The following is a 26,891-nucleotide window of genomic DNA, read 5'->3' as shown; positions in this document are numbered from 1 at the left end:
CAGGATATTCTTTATACAGTAGCAGTAAAAGCTACGCACACACACGCAGCCTGTTTGTTTTATTTATTTATTAATCTATTTATTTCATCTTAAATTAACCCAACTGCTCAAGTTCTTACTGTAAACCACAGGTTCTCAACTGATCTCACCCTGGGAGTCACATTTTGCCACGGTCATTATATCGCGATCCACTTTTTAATTTTAGAATTTAACCAACCAAATTTTGTTTTTCAAAAATAGCTGTTGAAAACACACATATATAATCTTTTTTTCTTTTTTTTAAACAAACATGTATTTTCCTATGCAACATGTATTTCACAGCATGCCTGTCAATAGAATCTTTCAAAATAAAACACAAGTCCAACATGAGAGACATTAATTGTTGTGGCGGTTTTGGTTGAAATGATACGGAGTCATGTTTTAGGGTTGCTGGTCAGATGCTGCCTCAGGGTTTATTTGGTCAATGGGTTTTAAAAGCAGACTGGTCTGGGTTTCAGAGGTTTTAGTGTGTGTGTCCCAATGAATCTGCCATAGTTCTGTGCTCTCAGGGTTTTGTATGTTGCTGATAGTGGTAGTCATAACAATGACAGAGCCTCTGTGAAGAGACCTTGGTAAATAATATCAGTACAATGGTATCTGGCCTGCTTAGGGTAGTTTGACCAGAGTTGACCAGCAGATATTCTGCAATCACTTATCATTAAGTATTTAAGTATTTATTTTTGACCAGCTGTACGTGACCCACTCAGTACAGGTCCGCGACCCACTTTTGGGTCTTGACCCACTTTTGGGTCCCGACCCACCAGTTGGAAATTGCTGCTGTAAACAATGCTGTACATCCAGTCGGGGTGTGCATCTGACGATACAATACGATTTGCGATACAATATATCCTGATGCGATATATCCCGATACTAAACAATACGTTATGCATCGCGATCTATCGCAAAATCAATAATTACAAATTTCACCTTTATAAGTACAAAATGATTTGAAATACAATTTATTTCATTTTTTTTTAAACTTGCAAGAACAAGTAAATGGTAACTAACTGTAAGTACTAAAATAAAAAACAAGTGGTATGATTATCAAACTGTCATATTACATTTTTCAAAAACAGATTCTGATTCTGGTAAGTTCTTAATTTTTTTTTTTTCAAAGTAACCACATTCATATATAAAAGTGTTCAGTAAGTTTTCTGAAAATAAAATGCAATCATCTTCCAAGCTAAAATGTATTGAGGAGTGAGGTAGTTTAACACCTAGTGACAAGGTGTTTACGTACTATGCATGTAAACGCAATTATATGTTTTTTTTGTTTAACAAAACACAATTAAAAAAAATAATAAATTTTGTCAGTGAACTATCACAATATATTGCCAAATAGATGTTTTCTTACACCCTTAGCACCCAGTAAATCCACTAACCTGACCCTGCATCATTCTATCCTAATTTTTAATGTCCGTGTTACATGATTAGTATCTTTTATCTATCTTTCTTTATCTGTTATTCATCTCATGTCATTTTCAGGAAAGGGCAGAAAGTGGATAAGAAATCACTTGGATTACCATACACCAGTCTCACCCATCATCCCTCTACCTTTTCACTGTGGAGCTTTTCATCATGTGTCCTCCCATCATCTATTTATCCCACACTCTGTAATCTCCTTTTTATTTTGAACCCCTCTAACATCGCTTCAACTCCATAGTAATGCCTGTTGTCTTTATCTGACTCTCAGCATCTCTCAGTGGAATTTGCTTCCTGGCTTTGCTTGAGTTTCATTTACACAATGAGTACATTTTGTACGTTATGACAGTGTGCAGAGGAACTAGGGGACAGGATTTTGGTTGTGGCATTTTGTACAAACGTCTGTGGGGACTAAAACTAGGGCTGAGCGATATGGACCAAAATGCATTACATAATATTTGTTCTCAAAATGGCGATATACAATATACATTTAGATATTACCGGAAATATAATACTAAGTTATATATCCTCAATAAATCCAATAAAAACAATATTATATCAGAGATTTAACATGCCTGCCAATATAATCCAATAAAAAATTTTTTGGACCATATCAACATAAGATCAAGATACTCTAAAATGAAAACATGCAGCATGTAACATACACGCTAATCTCCATGGCTACAAAGGCAGTGCTTATAAAGGGTGTGAAACATAACCAGTTACCTAATTTGATTCAATCATTCTCACCAAATGATCAATGCATTCGAAAAGGCCTTCCAAACTCCTTCTAAACCCCTCACCTGATGTCTCATTGTTTTTTCACAGACGAGGCCTAATCCTAATGCAGTATTGGCATGTCAGTGGTTTCAATGCTTGATTATGGAGGAGAGGCGTCAGATACAGTATGTCCTTCCCCACTGGTCCTATTGATTGTAACCACTTCCTCTTGTGTGATTTTGGCCTTGCCGGGGATTAACTGACCTGTTCATAATTTGTGTTGTGGAGTCTTGGAAAAACCTTCAGAAAAATTAAATTCTTTAAAAACAAAAAAGAAGCCTAAACAATGATTGTTTATCACTGTAGCGTGATCCATGGCTACTTCGTAATGCTTAATCAATACAGTTATATCTGTGTGCTTTGATCCATATAGCAGATTTATTAGACTCTCAATCAGGAAAAAAATAGAGATAAAAAATTTTATTTTGCAGGAACAATATAACTTTTTCCATTATTTTTAAGAATGAATTTGATTTAAAGGAATGCACCACAGAAGACAACACGTAGGCAAGAAAAGCAGTGAAATTAATAATACTTTCCTCTGTGCGTTGTATAAATGCTAAGCATAAAAATCACCTTCAATAGATTTGGTCATCTAATATGCCCTATAATGGCCATAGAACGTAAGGACCAACATTAAAGGGCCCATGTTAAGTTAAATCAACTTTTCTGTGCTTTAAACGTCATAAAAGTGCTATTTGGGCTTCATACACATGCTCAGTGTTTTTTTCATTGATTCCCTCAATCGTTAGTTAGAGGGTGATTTGCTCCGAACACCTCGCTCCAATTTGATGACGCGTTCCCACTTTGATGATGTATTTGACGCGGCACTGAGCTGGAGAAGCCGCGCCTCCAGGAAGCTCTCTACCGTGATTGACATGTAAACAGACACACCCACAAAGGTGAGCATTTCAGCGTCCTTCGCGCAGTGCTATGTATGCATTTTCTACAGTCTATGTATGTACTGCCAAACGCCCCGCCCCCACGCTCTGTCTCGTGTTTATAAAGCAGCATGAGCTCGCCTACGTCACCGTGTGGGGAGGAGGAAGACAGTGTCCTGTCTATAGACACGCCCACTCATGAATATGCATAAGTGGGCCACTAATCAGCCTGTTTGTGTAGAGTTGCTCAGAAAGTGACTTTTCAGGGGAAAACTGGCGAGTTTGGGAAAATAAACCCCAAATACTATGTATTTGAGGTTCTTTGAACAAATGGAGATGGGTGAAAAATAGTATGATATACACTATATGGGACCTTTAAAGAGTTTCAATAGTATTTGTTGTCCCTGACAATCTTAAAAACCAATAACTTTCATAGGTTTATAATAGTTGTAACCTTTTGGATGAAACAGATTTATACAATTGCTTATTCGACTGTTTTCTCAGACAGCTTTTCGTAGTATTCTCGTTTTCAGGACAGAATTGTAAATCAGGTTTTTTTTTACTCCTCCTATTACAATTAAAGACAGTTTTTTGCATCATGACTGGCTGCTTTTTTCGATTGTAAAGTCTGTTTGATGCAGCAGAGCATTCATCATGATTATGGAGATAATGAGACGTGGTGGAATTATTATTCATTTGTCGCTTACCATCCACTGGGACACTAAAATGTAAATGGGTGCACTGTACAGTGGAACAATGGCTTATGTGTGCAAGAATGTTCAAATAGTGATTCAAACAGAAAGTGTACGTGGCGATACTTTGCATCTGGGATGGCTGTTCAGCTGTATAACTGAATAAATAGAATCAAAGTAACACTGTAATTAATAGTATGATCAACAAGTCAAGAATAATGTGAACTGTGGGTACAGCCAATCCAACATCAGTAATGTTTAGTTTATTTTCCATTCATAGCACTTGCGGCCAAGGATTTTCCCTAATTAGTTGGAATATATTTTTGAGTCATGAAAGACTCACATTGGCACAGTTCTGATAAAAATAATTATGTTATTTATATGTTCAAAGCGGCACCTATTTAAACAAGGGGTTTTGTCATTCACTTGTCGTGTTTCTCCTGAGCTTTGCCCGTACTTTTAACTAAACGGGTCCACAGGGAGGGGTTTGAAGTTTCAAAAACCATCAGGTGTGCATTTGAACACAATGAATGTTTACCCCAATGTCGGCCGTTTTGACACACGACGTTTGGCAATGTCAGAAAACCTGAACAACAATTGTAATTGCAATAATGAGATAGAATACAAAAACAATGGATATGTGTAACTTATCAAATCTAATTGATCTAAGGAAAGGAGTTATACATTAATCTAATTGTTATAGATCAGCATAAATTAGTTTTTTAAGGCAAGAACTTTGCATTTTTTCATTTTTATTTTTATGGCAAGTTAACGTATTATTCTTTACAGCAGGAATGGGCAACTTTATTAGAGCGCGGGCCACAAAATTGCGATTGTATCTGATCTGAGGGCCACATGATCAACATTCATGTCAGCATTTAGAATACAGACCAATCTAAGCATTAATACAGGGGAGAAAAAGTTTTATTTTTGTTTTTCGTGGTTTTGATGTTTTGTCAGTTTTTAGTCATGTGTAATTTTTTTTTTAATTTATTTTTGTGTTCTTGGTGGTAATTGTCTGTATGGTTCTGTCATTTTCTGCATTTGTTTTGTCGATTGTGCGTTGTTGTGGGTCACTTTTTGTATTTTTGTCGTTTTCTGTATTTTCCAGTCATTTTGTGTAATTTTTTTAAAACAGTTTTTACATCTTTGGAGCCATTCTACAATGTGTTGTTGTTTTGTGTGTTTTTGTAGTCATTTAGTTTGTTTAAACGGTTGTTGTGTTTGTCTTTGTTGTCATTTTATGTTTTATGAGTCATTTTCTGTATTTTTGTAATTTTCTGTGTGCTTTTGTGTACTTTGTGTATTATGTTGGGTTTCATATGCCTTCCAACTTCTTGAATTGACATTTTTAAGGATTTGCTTTGGGGGCCGCAAAAAATTCAACTGAAGGCCACATGTGGCCCCCGGGCCACCAGTTGCCCATGTCAGCTTTACAGTGTAGCACTTATTTTGAATCTCAATCTTTAACTTTTTGATTGATTTTGATCTTTCTTGCATGTTCTTCTTGTGCTTTCGATTATTTTCAGAACGCTTTGATTTCCTTTTGATGATGTAATAATATTTCCTTTTGAAGAATACAAAGACTTTCATAAAAAATAATCGGCAAAATCTAAGGATATCTAGAAGAAGAATTCTCCTGTGCCCAATAACCAAATTGTTCTTTGATGTCTTAGTCAAGTATTTTGTGTTAGCATCGGTTTTCTCTCTGGGATTTTGTCGATAAAGAATGATAAAAGAGGGTACAAGCTGGTAAAAATCATGCTCAGTGTGGGTGGACGGTGAATGTCCTTTTCAAGGGAATGGGGGGAAATCCAAGTAAGAGAAGTGGAAATGGAAAGTGAAGGTGATGCAGGAGGAGAAGTAGAAATGACCCTTGCAATTCCGTTGATGACGTGAGGTAGTGTAAGAGACGAGATGAGGAAGAAGTGAAGAGACAAACTGAGCAGGGAGGATTAAGAGAGCAGCTTCAGGATGATCCAAAGGAGAGGATGGAGGGAGAGTAAGAGAGAGAAGGTGATGGGGGTAAGTTGAAGAAGAGGAGACGCAAGAGATTGATGAGGGAGAGTGAAGAACTAATTCTCACTTCTCTCTGGGCTGGAAGATTAAGGGTGAGATTAAGAGATAGAGTGAGTAAGAGAGATGGAGCGATAACTTCTACCACTAGCCACATAGAGATTTCTCATTGCCTAATACCCAGAGAGAGAGAGAGAGAGAGAGAGAGGATGACTAAGTAAGAAGGGGGGGATTATAAAATGGAACAAAAGGTTAAAAATCCATACAAAACAAGGAAGAGATGGCAGACGTATTGCGTGATTGACAAGTGAATGAATCCATGCAGACATGAGTACGTCTGAGTCAGAGAGGCCCTTGATGGTGACGATACATATGCTTCCTTGTACAGGCAATTCATAACAGTGTGCAGAACTCCGTGCAATGAGAACCTTGATACCAAATCCAGGTCATGTATAGACCTCTAACTCTTTCATTATTTTTACTGAGACCTCCCGTAGGGTTTCATTCTCCCATCATGCACCAGTTAGTACCAAACAATATCTTAGATTCGGTTCTTCTCTAACTTGCAAATAGAAATGCTATCCTCCCCCCAATTCTCCGCCATTGACATTTATTTATTCTCCGTATTGATGGTTGGGGGAAATTTCAACAGAATGCACCAAAGGGTGCAGTGCCATTATTTATTTAATTTTCGCAGAGAAGGCATCACTGCTTAAAGCACATACAGCTATACACATAAGCAATATGGTGGTAGTGATGCGCATGCAATTTTGCGTATTTTGTGTTTTCTGATAAATGTATATGTCTATACGCTTGAGCACACGCATTCTGCCACTGAAGTTGGTGAGAAAGGAAAGAAGAAAGGGTAAAAAAAAAATAGAGGGGGGAATAATGCAATGGCAGACTCAATCCGTCATGCGGGATTACAGTGTAAGCTTCTCCACAGTCATAGATGTGGTTTTTTTATGGGAGACACACAAGGCTTTTCTAAATGCAGTGGCCCCTGCGATCCCCACTCCTTATTAGAAACAAAGGCAGAAAGCAGAAGAAGGTGGAGGAATTTTCCGCTTGCAACCTTCACAGTCCAATGGCTGCCATCTCCATCCCTGATGCAGGACCAATGGTGCTTCCAGGGGACGTCTTACTGGGCAACTGAAGTTCTCAACCGTGGTCCCACAGAATGTAGCTGGCAATGCTATTTGTTTGACAAGAGCTTCATGGCAAGTTAGCTTACTGTCACCTTATCTGGATTTTTAGGTGTCAGTGCTCATGTGACACCAAAATAGCAAAAACACAACAAAGTATTTACATTTTGGCTGTGTTCAGCATTCATAAATTAAATTGTCCATCACAAGGACAGGTGACTGTCAAAAATAATTCCTCCTTTAATGTGCACTCATAGTTTATTCCTCTTTATTATTTGCGTACAAAGGAAAGTAGCAATATTTACAACCGGCACTAAATCCTGAAGGGGTGACGATTTCTTGTCTGACAATATCTCAATATATGAAAGCGTCCCAAAGGTGCAGACTGTTGTTTATTGTTAAAAAAATCATGTAAAAAGTTGTTGTGCAAAGTTCATGCAGAGATGGGAATATTTACCTCCGCCAAAGGAGGTACATTTTTCAGCTGGCATTTGTTTGTCTGTTAACAGATTTTGGCAACATTTTAACCAATGGTAGACCTTAAGCAATGGAAGATTTTGAAGAAGTTCTGGATCATTTTACTAATTCTGGATCAGTTTCAGAAAGCAAAGAATCCATAACTCTAATCATTGGCAACATTTAAAGAATTTTTTTTCTCTGTTTGTAATTACCGATCTTTATGAAATTTTACTCAGTTATGACGGGTTGGTTCCTCAATTAGTCCAGAGTTTAAAAATAGGGGGGGCTGTCCAATTGGACCTACTGTATGGTTATTAATGGCCTTAAAGGTCTTGAAGGCAAGGCAAGACAAATTTATTTGTATAGCGCATTTCATACACAAGGCAACTCAATATGTTTTACATGATCAAAAAGTGCAACAGAAAACATTCAACAGCTTAAAATCAATAAATACATTTATAATCATCAGTAAAATGAATTAAAATCATCAACAAACACATTACATCAACAACAACATGACCAAAAATCTCTCTCTCAATCATACGCAGTAGAGACAAAGAGTGCCTTTAACTGACTTCAGCTCTGCTGGCAGTTTGTTCCACTTCTTTGCAGCATAACAACTAAACACAGCATCACCATGTTTACTGTGAAATCTGGGCTCCACTATCTGACCTGTGTCCATAGATCTGAGAGACCTGCTGGGTTCATACCTGACTAACATCTCACTGATAAATTCTGGATCAAACCCATTCACAGATTTCTACACCAGCAGCAGAACTTTAAAGTCTATTCTGAGTCTGACTGGGAGCCAGTGTAAAGACTTTAAAACTGGACTAATGTGTTCTGACCTCTTTGTTCTGGTTAAGACCCGAGCTGCAGCGTTCTGAACCAGCTGTAGCTGTTTGATGCTCTTTTGGGGGATTCCTGTCAGAAGACCATTACAATAGTCCAGTCTGCTGGAGATAAAAGCATGGACCAGTTTCTCCTGATCTTTCTGAGCCATTAAACCTTTCACTCTGGAGATGTTCTTTAGGTGGTAGAAGCTGTTTTTGTGATAGATTTTCTCTGACGGCTGAAAGTAAGATCTGAGTCAATCAGAACACCAAGGTTTTTAAAGTGTGAATGATCATGGTATTAAATATTTGGTACTTGATGGAGGTTTGTGCTCGGCATGAATTGTCCGTTTCTGTTTTTCATTTTTACACTTTATATCGAGTAATTTATTTATGTTATTGTTTATTTTTTAATGTTCCCATTGAGTTGAAAATTTCATACCCAGAGTAAGTACAGTATATACGTAAGCTTTTTTTTCAACTGAAATTTCCTTTGTCTTTTTTCCCCTTACAAAATATTATCACAAGCACATTATCATCTATCGTATCATCCCACCCAAAGTTAATCCTGTTCAAAATCACAAAAAAGGAGAGGGTCTAAACTGCTTTGCCCTTGTGATGCATGCTGCTGTTGAAGTCGATAACCAATTCTCTAAAAAGGAAATAAGATGGGGATGCACTATCAACTCTTTACTTGATGTTGCACAACATCTTGACACACAAAGCCAGTGGTTTAATTTCAGTATCCTTCATCCGACCCTCACCCTAGGTGGCCTTGCTTTATAACCTGCCACAGACCAACTTAAACAAGCCACAATCTGCTCCGTCTGCCTGAGCCGCGAGAAAATAAACAAAACAACTCGCTGACCCAAATAGAGAGAGACAAAAGCAAAATGAATCTGTGATTGCGGCGATGTCATTGGAATTACAAAAAAAATCAGTGTTAGTAATGGTGGAGAATCAACAGAGGACCTGGGGAGCATGAAAGTCATACGAAGGGTTGGGGGTGGGAGAGGGGAGCGATGCTAATAAGACTGGGGCTTAGTGACTTCAACGAGGGGAGATTTACAGCTGTGACAGTGCAGGCTCTCAGGCTGAATCAGCCCACGAAGTATAGGCAGGCAAAGAGGACAGGACGCAACAACAACAACCCTGGGACAGATGGTTCAGGCAAAACAACGATACATGTCAGGACTGAAAAGATAGAAGTGAGATAAGTAGTTTTATTTGCAGTTGTTGATTCGGTCAGAGATTGCCACAGAGCTGGCTAAACCTGAGGGATGCTGCTAGTCTATATCTTACTGCTAGAAATTCAAAGGTGTTGTTGGGTGAATATGGGGGGGGGGACCCAGCCTGGGTGGGTTGTCTTTCAATCAAGGAGCTAATAAATACATTCCTGTGGGTTCAGATGCAGCCTGAGCAAACCGGATCAATGAATGCATGAAAACAGGTTAGCTCAACTGGATTTGGACAATCTGTAGCTTGAGTAACACGACCATTTATAATTTAAAATAAAGCTAATGGTGCATGTAGCCACGTTGGCTTGATTGGGATCATCAGACATGGTATTCTACGCAAGCACCACTTTCTCTCCTTCAGTCGTCCAACTAAAAATGAAGAAGGAGAATGATGGCGAGCGAGAAGCAAAAGACGCACTTTAGGACGGACAAGGAAACCAATTTCATGCTGCTACAGCTAAAGGAGTTGAACATCTTAAAATAGATCGAAGGGTGGGAAAACTCGTTCTCTCATCCATATCTATCGTCATTTTCGTGTCGACTGGAACTACGTCACTATGCGCCTAGCCACAAAAGTGCCACCTACAGCTGTTTGCATGTTAATGCTTCGGACAAGATACAAAACAATTTTTTTCTATATTACCATGTAACATGTACCAACCCAGCTCGCTTTCCCTAAATACACTGTTGAGATTACACTTTTATTAATGAGCTGCACAATTAAGAAAAGGTTGTAGTCTATTCAATTTGCAACTAAAATAGTGTGTAAATTATTATTTTTTTAGGTCAGACACTGCTGTGCTACATTCAATGTTTGCTCAGGGCATTTTGAAAAACACATCAAAGCTGCTAAAGACGACATTTTTTAATCAGAGAAATACATAGTGTAGGTCTCATTGATCAATAAATCAATATAATTTGCTTGAAAAAAGATGTAAAATGTTGAAATTCTTGCTCAAAAGTCTGTTTTGATCATCACTGTAAACATTGTTGTCATTGTGGGATGTGGAGTTCCATATACAGATGCGTAGAAGTGTTTTTGCTTTATTTTTACTATGTGGTTTTGTGTGTTTGGCAGATGTTTTTTTTTTTTCCGAGTTTAAATGGAAAGATCAAAATTTGGCACAAATTGAAAGTCTCGCAGAGTGAGTTCATGTCACAGGGAATGCAGAAACAAACTAGAATGCAGTGCGCGTAACTTTTCCGAAATTGCCAATTTGATGAAAACCAACCTTCAAGCGTCAATTTGAACCTTTTATGTCTTTTTTTTGTTTTGTTGAACAAATAATCTTTGATTTATTGATATTTGTGGCCTACACTATGGATCTGTTTGATATAGAAAATTTGTCTCCAGCTGCTTTAAAGTACGGCTATGGTTTTATATACTGTATATATAAGTATTTTAAATGTTTAAACTCACAGAAAATGGTTGGGTATATTCTGTTGAGATGAATAAAATACAGGCTACAAAACATATCAAAATAAAATAAACTTTTTAATTATAAATAAATTCAGAATTATTCTTCAGGTTCTTTCAGTTTTTTTTCCCCAATATTGTGGGATTCGTTTCACGAGGCAGCGTCTTCAGAGATTCTCAGGAGAAACCAAAACATTGTGATATTTGGGAAATCTTTTTAGATCCCTGTCAAGGCTTATTGAATACATCAGCTGGGAATTTAAAGTAATGTTCTGTCTTTGGCTCCACTGGTGTGGGAGCAAATATGAAATACATCTTTGAATGTGAATGTGGGGGAACCAATCAGGCAAATTAAGGTCAATGAATGAGCGTCATTTATCACTCCTTTTTACTAGCCGCTAACCTTGATACGATCCTGAAGTGTGCCATATCTGTGCAGCATCTCACATTATCATAGACAGCTTTGGACGTGTTGTGTGTGTTAAACAGTGAAACGTCCTTCTCCCACGTCCACGTGCCCTCTCCACTACCTTCATGTTCAACCTCTGTGTCTAAATTCAAAGTATCATCCTTGAGCCGTAAACAACATGGGTAGATGAAGGTAGCTCATACAAAAACATCTCATCATAGAGTGATTCACCACTGTTTCCATTAAGGGCTATTGTTACTGACCTACTTCACGGTGCTTTTGTGGCTCACAGAAATTGCAGGGGGAGAACTTTTATGGTGTGATGAGATTTTTTTTCCTTTGTGGACTAATTTCGTTGAAACCTTTTCCACTAGCTTTTCTGCTTAGCCTGTGTCACACATCATTCCCCCCCACGTGTGACTTACAGGAGACAAAGACCATCTGTAATTCTGGGCCATTCGTGTTGAAAATGTCAGGCCGTGCGCTTTGAAAGGCTCAGATAGCGTTTTGATGTTGCATGTGCACTCAGGCTGAAGAAGAAGAGAGATGGGCTTGATATGCATCAGGTGTAATTTCAGTAACAGCTTTGGCAGCAGATGAGTCACCATTCAGAGGACGCCTGCTGAGCATCCACCAAGAGCAACGTTGGCTGTAACCAGATGAACCGCTCGACACAAAAACGTCCTCCTGACCTTTCCGCATGAAGATCATTGGAGCTGATCAGCTGCTTTGACTTCGCTGCGAAAGGAGCAGGAATTGCAGCCTTGAGGTGGAGAAATGTCAGATATTGTTAAAGTTCAGTGATACAAGAATAATGTCTTGTAGCCATGATGGAGACAGATTGAAGATCATTCACCTAGAAAAGAACCTGGTTGGGTCTTTTGATATTTAATCTGGGTGGGACCATAGCTCACATGTAGGGTGCGTGCTTTGGCGTAGCTTTTTTCATAGAATAGAAGTTATACCATAACAAACGATTATAATTATTTATATAGAAGAGTATAGAACTCACCCCCACAACCCATCAAGAACACAGACTCAATACAGAACTTAAAACACTCCTAAAAAACCACTTGCTTTTTCTTTCTTTCTTTCTTTCTTTCTTTCTTTCTTTCTTTCTTTCTTTCTTTCTTTCTTTCTTTCTTTCTTTCTTTCTTTCTTTCTTTCTTTCTTTCTTTCTTTCTTTCTTTCTTGCAGTGGTTCCCAAACTGTGGTACATGTACCCCTAGGGGTACTTGAACACCTCTCAGGAGGTTTACAGAAACATTTGTCTGTTTATTTCTTAACATTTCATTTTAATTTTTTTTTTTTTTTTTTACAGCAATTCTCAATTGATGGGTCGGGACCCAAAAGTGGGTCGCGGACCTGTACTGGGTGGGTCGCGGACAGCTGGGTCCAAAATAAATAAATACTTAATGTTACAATTACAATTACAATGAATTTAGTGTTTATTTGTTTTACTTAGATTATTTGGTTGTTTTCCTGTAGTTTTGCCTATTTATTTACGGGTACTTTGTTTCAGCTGCAGTTCTATATACAGTAAATAAAGTTGAGTTGAATATACGCCTGCCTCTTGCATTGACGAGCATGACACATTAAAGGTACCGTACGACTGGGACAACCTGTATGAGGATCAACAGAAATGTTTCAGTATCGGAACTAAAACGATAAAAAAGGAGAGAAAACGTACTTAGTAATGAGAGTATCTAAAGAAATGTCGTGGAGTAAAAGGTACAATATTTGTTTTTCAAATGCAGTGGAGTGAAATTAAGATGTGACCCTATACAAATAATACTAAAGTAAAGTACAGCTACTTGAAAATACTACTTAAGTATGGTACTTAAGTACATTTACGTTGATACTGTCCAACAGTGAGAATAGAATAGGAATATTTACAATATGTACAGCAAGTTTATGGTTTTGAAATCAGAGCTGCTGTCAACCAGCGTCTAGACACCATAAAACACACACACACACACACACACACACACACACACACACACACACACACACACACACACACACACACACACACACACACACACACACACACACACACACACACACACACACACACTGAATGTATTCCCAGAATGCAATCCCAAACAATTATGCATAATTTATCATTTTAAATGCCTCGATAGGAAGCAGAATTTGGCAGTAAATCATAAGCCTTCAGTGGGTCAGTGCTGTCAGCGTGCTCTCCTACACACACACACACACACACGCACACGCACACACACTTAGCCAGCGCTTTGCTTCATGACCACACTATTTAGACTGAGAACTGTTGCCAAGGCAGTAAAGTATGATCCTCAAATGTTGTCCCTGTCACGACCTGCTGGCACGTCTCCCAGCACTGATTCTCTGGACTGTCTCTTGTCAGGATTTATTTGATCTTTATGACACTGCTACTTTATACACTGTGGCCTTAGATAAAACAGCCACGCTACTGGAACACTTGCAGGGGTACTTCCTAGTCCAGTAAATTTGACATTGCCAATATAAATAGGCTGCATGTGTATTCCCTCCTAAATGTAACTGTTGACACTTTCAAATGCATGCCCCAGGCCTTAACAATTTGTTTATTATTTAGGATATTGCAACAGTTGTCTTGACCTGTTAATAATATATATTTATTATGTTACTTCACTAAAAGGATCAAAACTTCCCCCGTCAAAGTCTTGGTTGAAAGACCTAATGTCCGTTATTTACTTAGAGAAAATGAAGTTCAGTATAAGAGGTTGTTCAGACAGCTTTAATAAGACTTGGGGCCCTTTTTTTCTTCTTAGTCAATAATATGTCATCTTTGGAAGACGAATGCACTGTATATTTGACAGTTTTGTGTAACAGGATATTAATGGTTTGTACAAACCAACTTGGAACACACTGTAATTCCTTTTTATGCCGAGATTTACACATTATTTCTGTGTATTTGCACTGGTTTCACTTTATCTTTGTTTACGTGTTTGTCTGATATAATTTTCTTGTTTTGCTATTATTATTATGTATTTATTTGTGTGTATATGTGTGTTTATATACAGTATATATATATATATATATATATACAATTAAATGTTATTATTATTACTTTATTTGTATTGTGCGTGTGTGCGTGTGTTGGGGGTATATAGTGTGTGATGTTTTTGTGTTTGAGAAGAATATATGTAAGAATATACGTATATGAAACCCATTAAAAGTACTTTGGGGGAAAAAAAAATTAAAAAAAATTATTATGGGTCTATCCAGCTATGATTTTTCAGAATACTGTATTTGAGATAGCTGCTGTACTGGTACAAGGGTCAGAACTATTTGTTGATACTGTTCTGTTTTGAACCTGCGGAGCATAAAACCTTCGTTGTGAGAGAGCTTTGTGGCCTGTTCTTTTGCCCCGTGTTGGCCGGAAAAGTCTCCAACTGCTCGTCTCCTCTTTAGCTCTAAGCACAGAGTTGAAGAAGCAGAGTAAAGTCAAAAAGTCGATTTACAAATCATTTTCTTTGTAACTGTGTGCCGGAAAGTTTGCTGATTTAATACAAATGAATAATTCCCTGCAACACTAGCTTTAATCCAGAAAGTGGCTATAGCCTCTCTCATTTATATTGCTCTTTGACTCTACTTCAGGACCAAACTAAATGACTTACAAACCATTATTAAAAGGCAGGAAACGGGAAATCTAGCACGCACGGGTCACAAGAAAGGAGCAATAATTAATCTGGTGGAACAAAAATTAGAAAATGAAAAAGAATGATGGGGCGTTTTATGGTCCTCGCCAGGATTGGGCTCAATTATAATTGTAATTGCATTACTGATAATTCAATACATTTGTAACCTAATTGTAACTGAAAAAATATGTTGCTATTGTAATCATAATTGAATTGCAACTGCAATTATTGTAATAATACAAAAATAATAATAGTATCAAGTTTACCTGTTAGTTCTCTTAAGGATCAGTATAGCATTTGAAAATAAAATGGAAAATGAAATGGTTCTTTATTTATCCTTTATATTTATCTTTATTTATTTTTTCTGTTCTGCCAAGCTAAATTCCTTGTGTTGTTTTTAAACTGTAATTGGCGAATAAAAACCTTTCTGATTCTAATTCTGAAAAATGTAACCGAGGGCTATACTGACAGAAAAAAAAACTCAGACTCCCACACCAAAAATATTAATATGAATATTTTCATAATAGGAAGCTTAACAAGGTAACCAAGAGATGAGAAACAAATTAGTTGATAGTGGGTCTAAACTGACCCGTTATCATAAGAGATGCTAACACAATATATTTTGATGGCTTATTTATTAATGGCTCAGTAATTGTGATTAATTTAAATGAACTTTAGTTATTGAAAATGTAATTGTAATTGACTTTCAAGAGGGAAATAATGATTCTAAATTGAATTGCGATGGGAAAAAATGTCGGTCAATCATAATTGAGTTGTAATTGAACATGGATAATTGAAGACGTAATTGTAATTTCATAATATAATTGATCCCCTGGTCTTAGCTAACTGAACTATTTCAGTTCAGTTTTTGCTGTTTGGCCTCTATATGTTCTTGGCAGTTGTTCTTCATTTTGTACAAGCTACGATTCACACCATTTACTGTAACACTATTGATCCAAGCAAACCAAAAGCTTCTGCGTTTGCTCTGATTTTATTGCATATTTCTAGTTGTAATCTCACCAACGGGAAGCCAGCCACACACACCAAAGCTTGTATGGCTTTAAACTCTTCCCTCTGTGTTCTTCCTTGCATTGCTTTAGTCAGAGGTGAAAGTAACAGATTACAAGTACTCATGTTACTGTAATTGAGTTTTTTTTTTTTTTATGGATACTTCAAAGTAAAATTACAGATTTAGAATTGTACTCAAAAAAGTACATTTCGAAATCAGTAATTTTACTTGTACTTAAAGGTCCATGTCATGCTATTTTTCACCCATCTCTATTTGTTCTAAGAACCCCAAAATGATAGTATTTGAGGTTTATTTTTCCCAAACTTGCCTGTTTTCCAGAGTTTTACCCTCTGAAAAGTCACTTTCTGAGCAACTCTACACAAACAGGCTTATTTGCGGCCGACTTATGCATATTCCTGAGTGGGCGTGTCTATAGACGGGACACTGACTTCCTCCTCCCCGCACGGTGACGTAGGGAGAGAGGACGGCCCACCCTCCTCCCACCCACTCAGTAGCTGAGCTCATGCTGCTTTATAAACACAGACAGAGCGTGGGGGTGGGGTGTTCACCGGTACATACATAGACTGTAGAAAATACATACATAGCACTGCGTGAAGGACGCTGAAATGCTCACCTTTGTGGGCGTGTCTGTTTACATGTCATTCACGGCAGAGAGCTTCCTGGAGGCGTGGCTTCTCCAGCTCAGTGCCGCGTCAAATTCGTCATCAAAGTGGGAACGCGTCAACAAATTGGAGCGAAGTGTTTGGGCTCACCCTGTAGTAAGAAAGGAGCAAATCACCCTCTAACTAACAGAATCAATTATTGACGGAATCAATTAAAAATGTTTAAAGCACAGAAAAGTTCATTTAGTATAACATGGGCCCTTTAAGTTCATGTTAAAAGAAGTAAAATAATTAATTACATTTCTACACCCAACCGTTACTGAGTAAAGTTTTATTTTTTGTTTTAAAATGATCAACGGACATTGTGAATCTACAAAAAATGAAATGACCAGACAACAATTAAATGCATCACATCAAAAACAGCATTGAATGCCAGTTATTTTTCACATGTTGTTAGTTGTGCCATTTTCCAGTGCTATGTGGTATATACAGTAAGTGATGGACACAACTTGCGTGCCCTGTGCTACATTTTTTCTATAAATTATGGCACACTGTCAGACCTCTGTTACACTCGTACACTGGAAAGGCCCGCTCATTTTTGCGCTCTAATGGTCTTTAGTAGATCTTAGCGGTTCAAAACTAAGTGATCAAAATTTGGTAAATATTTTGTTAAAGTTTTGAAAAGTCATTGTGAAAAAAGTGTGGGAACCATGAATAATAATAATAATAATAATAATAATAATTATACTCACTGAATAAAAAAAAAAAAAAAAAAAAATAGCAGCAACACACATCACACTAAACTCATTGATCACATCACAGTGAAATTATTTTCTAACTTTTTTTTTTCTTTCTTTTTTTTTTTCTTTCGCAAAATCGCAGCCTTTACGGTAGCGCTGGGCTAAAGATTGATTTAAATGATACATCAAATTTGATGATTGAACTTTTTTTTTTTTTTTGTTACAAATTTGAGTTTAAAATAAATAAATAAATAACAATAATTAATTTTGATTAATAAATCATTTTCAGACTTTTTTGCGTTCCATCCTTGTGGGTTTACCGTAGCGCGATGTGAGCCAGCCCCCTCTTTGTTTACCCTTTGAGGAGGCTATATGTGTGCCACAGGCATGTTTCATTTTTCATTTGCTCTATGCTGAGATGCTAAGGGAAGAGTTCATTATTTTCAATTGTAATGTTATATGTTATGAAATATGTAGTTATCTGATTTGTTTATCAGAAAATCTAAGCTACTGTGAAGTTGCTGTTGCACTTTGGCTTAAACCTGGGTTAAAGCTTGAAATTGTTGAATGACAGCGAATCATTGACTTTTTATTTTGAGATTGTTCTTTGCATTTTAACTCTTGAGGACAATCACAGCAATAAAGTTGCACTTTTGACAATATATCTGATGTCTGCAGTCATTTTTAAGTGCATGAAATAAAAAAAAGTCAAAAATGTAATTGAAACTCAAATTTTTCTTTAAAATTGTTCTTGAGGCAAAATTGCCCAGCCCTACTTTGCGTTTAGGAAATCTTAACTTGTAACTTTTACTTTGGGTATTATTTAATTGAGCTACTTTTTACTTGTACTTGAGTATTTTACGTGCTACTTTTCCTTCTACTTTACACCTAGAGCACTTATCTTTCCCCCTGTCCTCGGCAAAGATTTAGTCTCTGAGGCTTTATCTTATGTTCATATCCTGGTGCAATATCTTCTCCCAGGGGAGGTCAAGCACCAGCTGTCCACTACATCAGTAAAGGCCCAGATAGTGGCGACGCAGGAGACAAGAGTGAAAAAAAAAAAAAAGTATTCTGACATTAACGGGGAAAGATTCCCATTGCTTTCCACTCCCTCACCCACTGAATCAAATAGATGTTTTTTTTTTTAAGAGACATTTTTGTGACCAAGACTAAAGAGTGTGCGCGCGCGTGTTTGTGTGTGTATTTTAATTCACTGTTTGACATTAGATGATGTGCTCTAGCTGTGAGAGTGTGTGGCAGGATGAATGCCTGGAGAAAAAGGAATAGACGTGAGTAAGGAGGTGAATTGTAATTAAAATTTCACTCTTGTTAGCTTAGTGACAGGCCAGTTTCTGACTAAGTGCTAAAAGATGAGTTTCAAGGTGACAAGTCCAGAAAAGCAGCGTTAATTTTTTATTTTTTTTACAGCAAAGTTTGATTTAGTTTAGTCTTTTGACTAATTGCAGTTCTTAGTTTTAGTCAAAATGTAGTCATTAGGACTATTTCATATATAGTCTATAGATTTAGACAATTAAATTACATTAACGTAAAAAATACATAATAAGAGTTTATACATTTTATTTTTCTTAAAGATTCAATGACCATTTATTTACCTGGTATGAGATAGTATTTGTTTGTAAAAGAAAAAAAACACAGATAGATTTGATGTGATCAATACATGATCAGTTGAGATCAGTTGAGTTCTGATTGGAATTTGTACCAAGTTTAGTTTTTATATAGTTGTTGAGAATATCAATATATATATATATATATATATATATTTGTTTTTTTTTTTGCTAAGTTTTGATTTTAATTTATTTTTTCCAATTAATCACGGCCTCATTACTTTCACTTTCACTCCCTCCCACTCAAAACTCACCTGTTCTGCTTTTTTTTTCTTGTTTTTTTTTCTTTCTGATGTATATTCCTATGCTTTTACCACTGTTTTGTTGTTTTTTTAGCCTGTTTGTAAAGTGTCCTTGTGTGTCTTAAAAAGCGCTTTCAAATAAAATGGGTTGTTATTAATATATATCACCCTAACAAATCATATCACTACAGTAAGAGACTGGCTGTAGGCAGATAGAATTACAAAGGCAACCAGTCAGAGAAACTCATGTGAGTTTAATATCTTTTTGAGAATATATCTCAGCAATGCATTTTTAAACCTCTAATTAGGCAGCTAGAGCTCCCTGTAGCCACCAACTATCAGTCTATGGTTTTATTTTTTATTTTTTTTTACTGTAATTAAGATTTTTCTCCTGTACATAAAGGCTATGGGTGAAATACACACCCTGATCTGTGCTTCGTTCACGAGGATAAAAACAACCTTTTTCCTGTATTACATTAGAAAAGTCTAATGAAGAAATATGAGATCCCTTGCGCTTTAAACTGAAGTGCCCAATTATCCTCACTGCTTTACATGCCGGTGAAAGCCCCGAGCAACAGCGTAACAATAGCTTTGTCCTAGAGGTGCATAGGACAGCATGAAAAGACTGCGACACAGATCAATACGCTACTGTAGTCCTTTGAATTTCTCCTTTAAAAAAAAACAAACTCTGAGAAAACGAATGAAAAGAATCAATGGATGAGAGTTTCAAAGACGACTTCACACAGACCTACTTCACATAAATGTGATAGTTTGGAACTCGGCTGGTGGTAGTGTCGTGTTGATATTCTGCTCCGCGTACCGTCACCATGTAATCGTGTAATTGATAATTAATTACAATGATGGGGTAATTTAAAAAAAATAAATAAATCTGTTGCTGTCGTAATTGTAATTAAATTGTAATTGACTTTGTATTTGGAATCGCCATAAAAATTCTATAAGAATTGTCAAATATAGTTTTAACGCAAAAACTGGGGAACCATGTTACAGTTCTACACATATAGTAGTTAACAATTTTTAAAATATGTTCCATATCAAACTTTCCCACATTTTACCATTTAAAAACAAATGGAAATCTCGGGGTATACTGACATAAAAAAGGCTCTGATGCCCACAGCAAAAATATTAAAACCTATATTTTCATTGATTAGGAAGCCTAACAAGGAAACATTAGATAGGAAATGAATTAAATGATAGATATTTGTTTTTAGTATATTTTACAGCTGATTTAGAACCTGTTATCATAAGAGATGCTAACAGAAAGCTAACACAAGAGGAAGGTGAACTTTTATCAGGTTATTTGTTTCAGGCTCGGTAATTGTAATTGAGAACATAATTGTAATTGACTTTCTGAGGATGAAACATAATGGAATTTAATTGTAATTTGAAAAAATGCTGGTAACTGTAATTGTAATTAAATGATGATTTAATATGGGTATTTTAAAACATATTTGTAACTGAAAAATGTATTTGACCCCAACCCTGCCTGTCACCTGCCCCAGGCTTGTTAACAAAGATTGCTATATATAGCCATCAAACGTCCAGATGATGAATTCCTGTGAGATTGAAAGAAAGCTGTCATTGGATTCACCCTGGTCGTCCTCATGCTGTACATTGGAGATAACATTCAGTCTAACTACAAAGCCAATAACTGCCGCCTATTCTGCTGCAGATCAGATCAGTGTAATCATTTACTATATTCTGGTATTGTAGCCTGTCATCACAATGGTAGTATAGCCAGCAAGACACCTGCCACTTCCAATGCGGTAAATCTGAGTTAGACGACCGTGACAGGCCTATGATTGACACAAGAACATGGGTGAAGAAGTGCCGTTGAAGATGGGATACGAAAACAATCGCAAGTTAAAGAACCCGAATGTAGTCGGATTTACTGAGATAAGCAATAGATGAGACAGGTGGTGAGTGGGTGAAGGTGGAGAGAGAAAAAGGCAGTGGAGAGGAATTGGATTCCTCCATTCAGAGACAAAAGCCGAGCGAAAAAAATTGGAGGTCATAGAGGATAAGAATAGAGGGAGAGAAAAAAGTGGCATAAAGTATTCCAGGAGGAACATCCAAACTTCAGTCATGCCCCAATGAATGTGCTGACAGGGTTTGTCTGCGTCAGAGCAGAGCAAGTGTCATACACAGACAAACCACCCAGGACAAGATGAAACTATCACCCCACACACACACACACACACGATTCCCCAAGCCACTAATACATTACACCTAATGTTTAACAAATGTCAAGAGGAGAATGTAATTAAGAGGATTTATTGTTCTATATTTTCATTATTCAGATGCATCGACAACAATCAAAGAGGTTCAAATCAAGCGTGCGCTTGATGGTGTCTTCCAGGGTTGGGGTCAATTCCATTTTTCAGTTACAATTACGTTTTCAACTACCCTTGTTCAATTACAATTCAATGACGATGACAGTGAATTACAATAGAATTACAATTATTATTCTATCCACAGAAAGTAAATTACAATTAATCCCAATTACTGAGCCTGAAATAAGTAAGCTAATAAAAGTTCACCTTCTTCTTGTGTTAGCTTTCTGTTAGCATCTCTAATGATAATGGTCAGCTGTAAAATACACTAGAAACAAATATCTATCATCTAATTTCTTTCCTATTTGTTGGTTTTCTTGTTAGGCTTCCTAATCAATGAAAATATAGGTTTTAATATTTTTGGTGTGGACATTTGAGCCTTTTTTGTGTTAGCATACCCATCGATTTATTTATTTTTAAAATGGCGAAACGTGGGAAAGCGTGATATGAAACACATTTTAATAATTGTTAACTACACGTGTAGAACTGTACATAGAACTGTAATGTGGTTCTCCAGTTTTGCGTTAAATTTTATTTGGCCATTTTTAGAGAATTTTCATCGGTATTACAATTACAAAGTAATTATCTAAACTCGTTTTTTTAAATTACGATTACGACAGAAACACATTTTTAAAATGACAATTATATAGACATAACTGTAATTAATGATCATTTACGCGATTACAATTATAATTGATCTGGTGTCTTCCAAGCTATTCAAAGTAATGAAAGTTCAGTAGAGATGTTTTAAAAATGCAGGCTACAGGGAAAGAACGACATTGTTGTCGCGGTGGTTCAAAGATTAGCTTTCATCTCTGCCAAACAGCTTTTCGATGTTGTGTGTCATCCCTTTAAACATTCTGGATCCCTCCTAAAGTCATAGAAGTTGGATTAATTTATGATGAATTAATTATGCATACGTTTAGATTTAAGTGCATGTGTGTTTTCATGTTAGCCTCTGTGCGGTGTCCTAATATAATACAACTGGGGAAAAGATTGTTGATTTTATGCAAACATGTTCAGCGACATCTGGAATCACTTATGGTGTAACATTTAACAAAATGTGTGATAATGATGATGAAATATTAATGTAACCAGTTATTAAAACAAAGTGATAGAAGACCCCCTTACGCTGTAGCTGACAATCTTTGACAGACTGTCTTAGTAAATAATGCATAAAAGACTCACTTTTTGACGATGTCCGTCTTCCTTTTAGATATAGGGGAAATCTCTTGGGTCAGCGTGGATTTTTGTCTTTCTATAAGCTCTCCTACCTGTCTATGCTGCATCACTTTTAATTAATACAGTGTAATGATTAAAGCTTTGACTTAATTATCTTTATCTTTTCTCTCAGGGTGTTCAGCTCGTATGAAAAGTGGAAGAAAATCCAGCCGAGGAAGAAGATAGTCTACGTTAAACAAAAAGTCAGAGGTAGTGATTGACACCTGCCTTCCAGCAGTGGGTGAGGGGCACAAATAGAAGATTGATAGAGGGGGGTGTATGAAGACGACGGAAACAGTGGAGAGAATGAAGACAACCAGAAAACAAGACTTGCCTCTCCTCAGCAAACCTTGCCTAAATTAGGACGTATCATTACAAGACAAGATGATTACAAGAAATGTGCTCCCGTTAGTCCTCCTATGTGTATGGCAGGGGCTTAGTGCCGGTGCCATGGTTGGTAAGAGTGAAAGGAGGAGAGGTGTAGGTGGATTGCATTCACTGAAACTTGGAGAAAGCAGATCGGCGGGCCAACGGGATACAAATATAGGTTCCAATGTGACACCTAGAAACTTGATTTCTCATGAGCAAGTCAGTGAAAGTGGATTTATTCCGTATAGCAAAATACTGCAGAGTCGTCCATCTTCATCAATAGCCAATAGGGTGAGGCAGGCATTTAAGCCAAAGCGTGAGGTGGACTCTGTAATTAAGAAAGAAGTAAATTCCCATGTTTTGAGCCAGGATACAAAAAAATTCAAAAATGCCACCAAGAACCTAGAGAACTCAAAACCTGGACGGTCGGAGAAGGTGCTGAATATTCATCACAAGCCTGACCTGCATTCCAACAAAACCAGGTTTAAATCAAGTGTTCGATTAAGGAGTCGACCAGATTCGAGTGTTCATACCACAGGGGTACCAGAAAGAATTTCCAGCACAGATTCAAACCGCAAGCTAAACCTTACAGGCAACTATGGAGGACTGAAGCTGCTGTCAAAGGAGAACCTCGTCAGGATCATCAATTCTCAAATGCAAAGTGCTCAAACCATAAGCTTTGTAAGCAAGAGCAGTCGGAGCAGAAAAAGGGATTTGATTGACATTAATCATGCACTCTTTGAGGCTCCGAAAGTGCAGAGACCAGACATGGCTGTCACTCAGTCTCATGCTGAACTGGATAATCAGACGGCATTTCCTTATGCAAGTCCAGTCACCACTCTAGATATTAATCGAGACCACGGCCCAGAGACTCGTAATAATCCGCTAAGTGGAGACAAGCCGGCTTTAGGCAAAGGACTGGACAACCTGGGAATACAGGGCTCAGATAGTGCTGATAGCAAGAGCAAACACCTCATCCGTTTACTGTCAACACCACGTAGTGAGGTCAACCTCAGCCCTGAAAAAGAATTAATGATGAGCCAAACAGAACTTCCATTTGCATTGACTAAACATCTCCCTCTGTATGTTCCCTCGGAAACCAATGAGTCACTGTCTGTGCTGACAATGCAGCCCCTGGGAGTGAGACCAGGCAACAGAGTGGCAAATTCCCACCAGGAACCATTAACAGAGTCAGCTCAGAGTGCTCAAACTGAAATCAGCACAGCTCGGTACCCCGCAGATGAAGACAACAAACTTGTCAACAGCACTCATGTCCTGAGGCTTCATCGTGCTGCAGGATGGAGCCATGACGTAAAAAACACTGAGACGCAAGCTGTAGATGTGGAGAATGAAAAGGGCCTTGTGTTTGAGGAAATAGAGTCAAAGATGGAGGATGAGGTGCCTGACTCCACGGACCAGAAAGGCTCACGATCTCGAAGCAGGAGGAGCTGGATCTGGAACCAGTTCTTTGTGATTGAAGAGTACGCTGGACCAGAACCTGTGCTTATCGGACGGGTAAGAAAAAAAAACAAACATCGTCCATCATTTCCAAGAGCACTGAACACTATTAGGAATATATTTGTTGAAAGATAAAGCCAGGCATAGTCTTTTTTTCCATATGTTTTCATCTTCAAGACATGGGCTCTATAGATATTTCAGACATGACATGATTTCAAGGTTTTGTGCATTATTATAAACCTGCAATTGGAATTGATTAACATTCCTTCTATGCATTTGAATGGCTTTCATGTAGCTGTAAAACCTTCAATGAATCAATGATGTACTGAGGCGTAACAAAAGCCCCAGATCTCTTCTGCCCCAAGGGCTGATCATGATCTCTACCACCGAGGGGAATTGACATATCTATGTGAATTAATTGCTTTACTTTTTCCTTCTATCATTGATCCTCCCCACGGGGCTGAAAGCAGGAGAAGTCTGAATGTTCCCTTCATTTCCCTGTAGATCAGACCTGTCAGCTCTTACTCTTCATGGTCAGAGTCCTGCAAGGTCCTGTTAATGCTATTTCATTCAGATTAAATTACACTTGGTCTGACAGGATTTATCTCAACATTCTCCCCCAGCACAACACATACAACACTACTGTAGTCATGGTCATATGCCTCCTGCTCTGTTATTTATTACAACTAGTACAGTGGAAGTATGTATTCATATAGTGGGAGCTTAAGTAAAGTTGTCAATTATGGCCAAATGAGTATGTGTTTGAAAGTTGGATGTACAAAGAGGTGTACATACTCTGTAGTGTTACAAAGGGGTTTATGTGTGGCTGCAAAGTAAAATAGTGTGTGCGATTTGCCTGGTTTAATTCTATGGGACATGAGCAAGATAAATGTGTTTGTTTTTTTTTTTTTACTCATTTTATATATATACTGTATATATATACATATATATATATATATTTTTTTTTTTTGGTGTATTTTTCTATAATGTATTGTAGAGAGAGAGAGAAAGACAGACCCGGAAGTACCACGACACGATCGAAAATTGGGAGCCGTAATCTCAAAACAAAATGAAAATAAATGTTTTGCAACACACTTAAATAACTTTTAGCACTACTGAAATGTTTTTAATGTTGACCTTCTTCTGTGAACTGGAGGAGGGTCTCAAAAGCTGAATATGTTTCACTTCTGGGATGTGCCATCCGGGCAAAAAAAAAAAAATGTTTTGCAACACCAAATAAATTCAAAAATAATGCATGCACACACTCAACCTATGTGCAAGGGGTCAAAAAAGTTTCAGGTCGAACAGACACCGCATCAGAGTAGAGTATTTGCTCCACAAACACACACAGACACACACACACAAGGAAGCAGAACTTCCTTGATTTATTAGAGAGATAATCGACTAAGTATGAACACCCTTCCTCTCTCCCCCCTTGTTTTTTAAAGAGCAGATGAGCATGGAGGAGGTCACGTTGATGGGACAGAAGGTGTCTCAGAACCCTGCATTGTAATGGCTGTGTCTTAGTCCTTTGCCAACTTAGCATGAGCCAACTGTCGCGGCACCCAGCTGTGCTAGATGAGCTAATTTATAAGCCTGTGTGGCCAGTTTGCTAAGTAAATGAATAGTAATGGTTCCTCTGTGGCTGATGCAGAGGTGTGTGTGTATGTGTGTGTGTGTCTGTGTGTTTGTGTCTAAAAGAGAGTGGCTGTTGTAAGAGCATAACCTCAGTGGGTGGTGTCTTGCATCTAATATTCAATAAAGCTGATGTTGTTTAGTGTTTCTTGGCTTTAGTATCCAGGTGCACACAGATGGACTTTAGGATCTTACAGGATTTATGCCCTGGCCTCCCTGATGTTTAATTTGGTTATTTTCACCTTCGCACTATGACTGATTATGGACTTATCTTTGAATGCTGCGAAGCACCGTCATTTGCCACGGAGAGATTCAAGAGCCAGCGGTCCAACTTACAGATGGCGCAGTGTGTCAAGCCATTAGGGCCAATCTGCTGTGTCAAGCAGGTATTTATGCCAGCACATTGTATGGCACTCAAGAAGGGAACCATGCCAGGACACACACACAAACACACACACGCCCATATGACAGTGCTGACACTTGGAGTACACCCAGTTTGGTATTTCGGTTGTGTGTTTCTGACTCTGATAGGGTAGAGATGTGTGAGATTAGTACCCGACTGTTTTAGATAGTGATGGCACACACATAAATAATGCTCTTATATATTTTAATACTCTTATGAATT

The 26,891-nt window shown here is 37.5% G+C and overlaps 1 protein-coding gene across 1 annotated transcript in view; it reads left to right on the top strand.

Moving 5' to 3' along the window:
* The window catches only part of cdh24b (cadherin 24, type 2b), a 239,553-nt gene that overhangs the window by 55,191 nt on the left and 157,471 nt on the right, over positions 1 to 26,891 (top strand). The window contains exon 3 of the mRNA XM_028472395.1: positions 22,938 to 24,688. Coding sequence (XP_028328196.1) covers positions 23,189 to 24,688 — 1,500 coding nt within the window. The 5' untranslated portion in view covers positions 22,938 to 23,188. The remainder of the gene's footprint in view (positions 1 to 22,937; positions 24,689 to 26,891) is intronic.

Source organism: Gouania willdenowi, chromosome 17, assembly GCF_900634775.1.
Source record: "Gouania willdenowi chromosome 17, fGouWil2.1, whole genome shotgun sequence".
NCBI lineage: Eukaryota > Metazoa > Chordata > Actinopteri > Blenniiformes > Gobiesocidae > Gouania > Gouania willdenowi.
The sequence above is the reverse complement of the archived record's forward strand: the minus strand, read 5'-3'. Positions and strand labels throughout refer to the sequence as shown.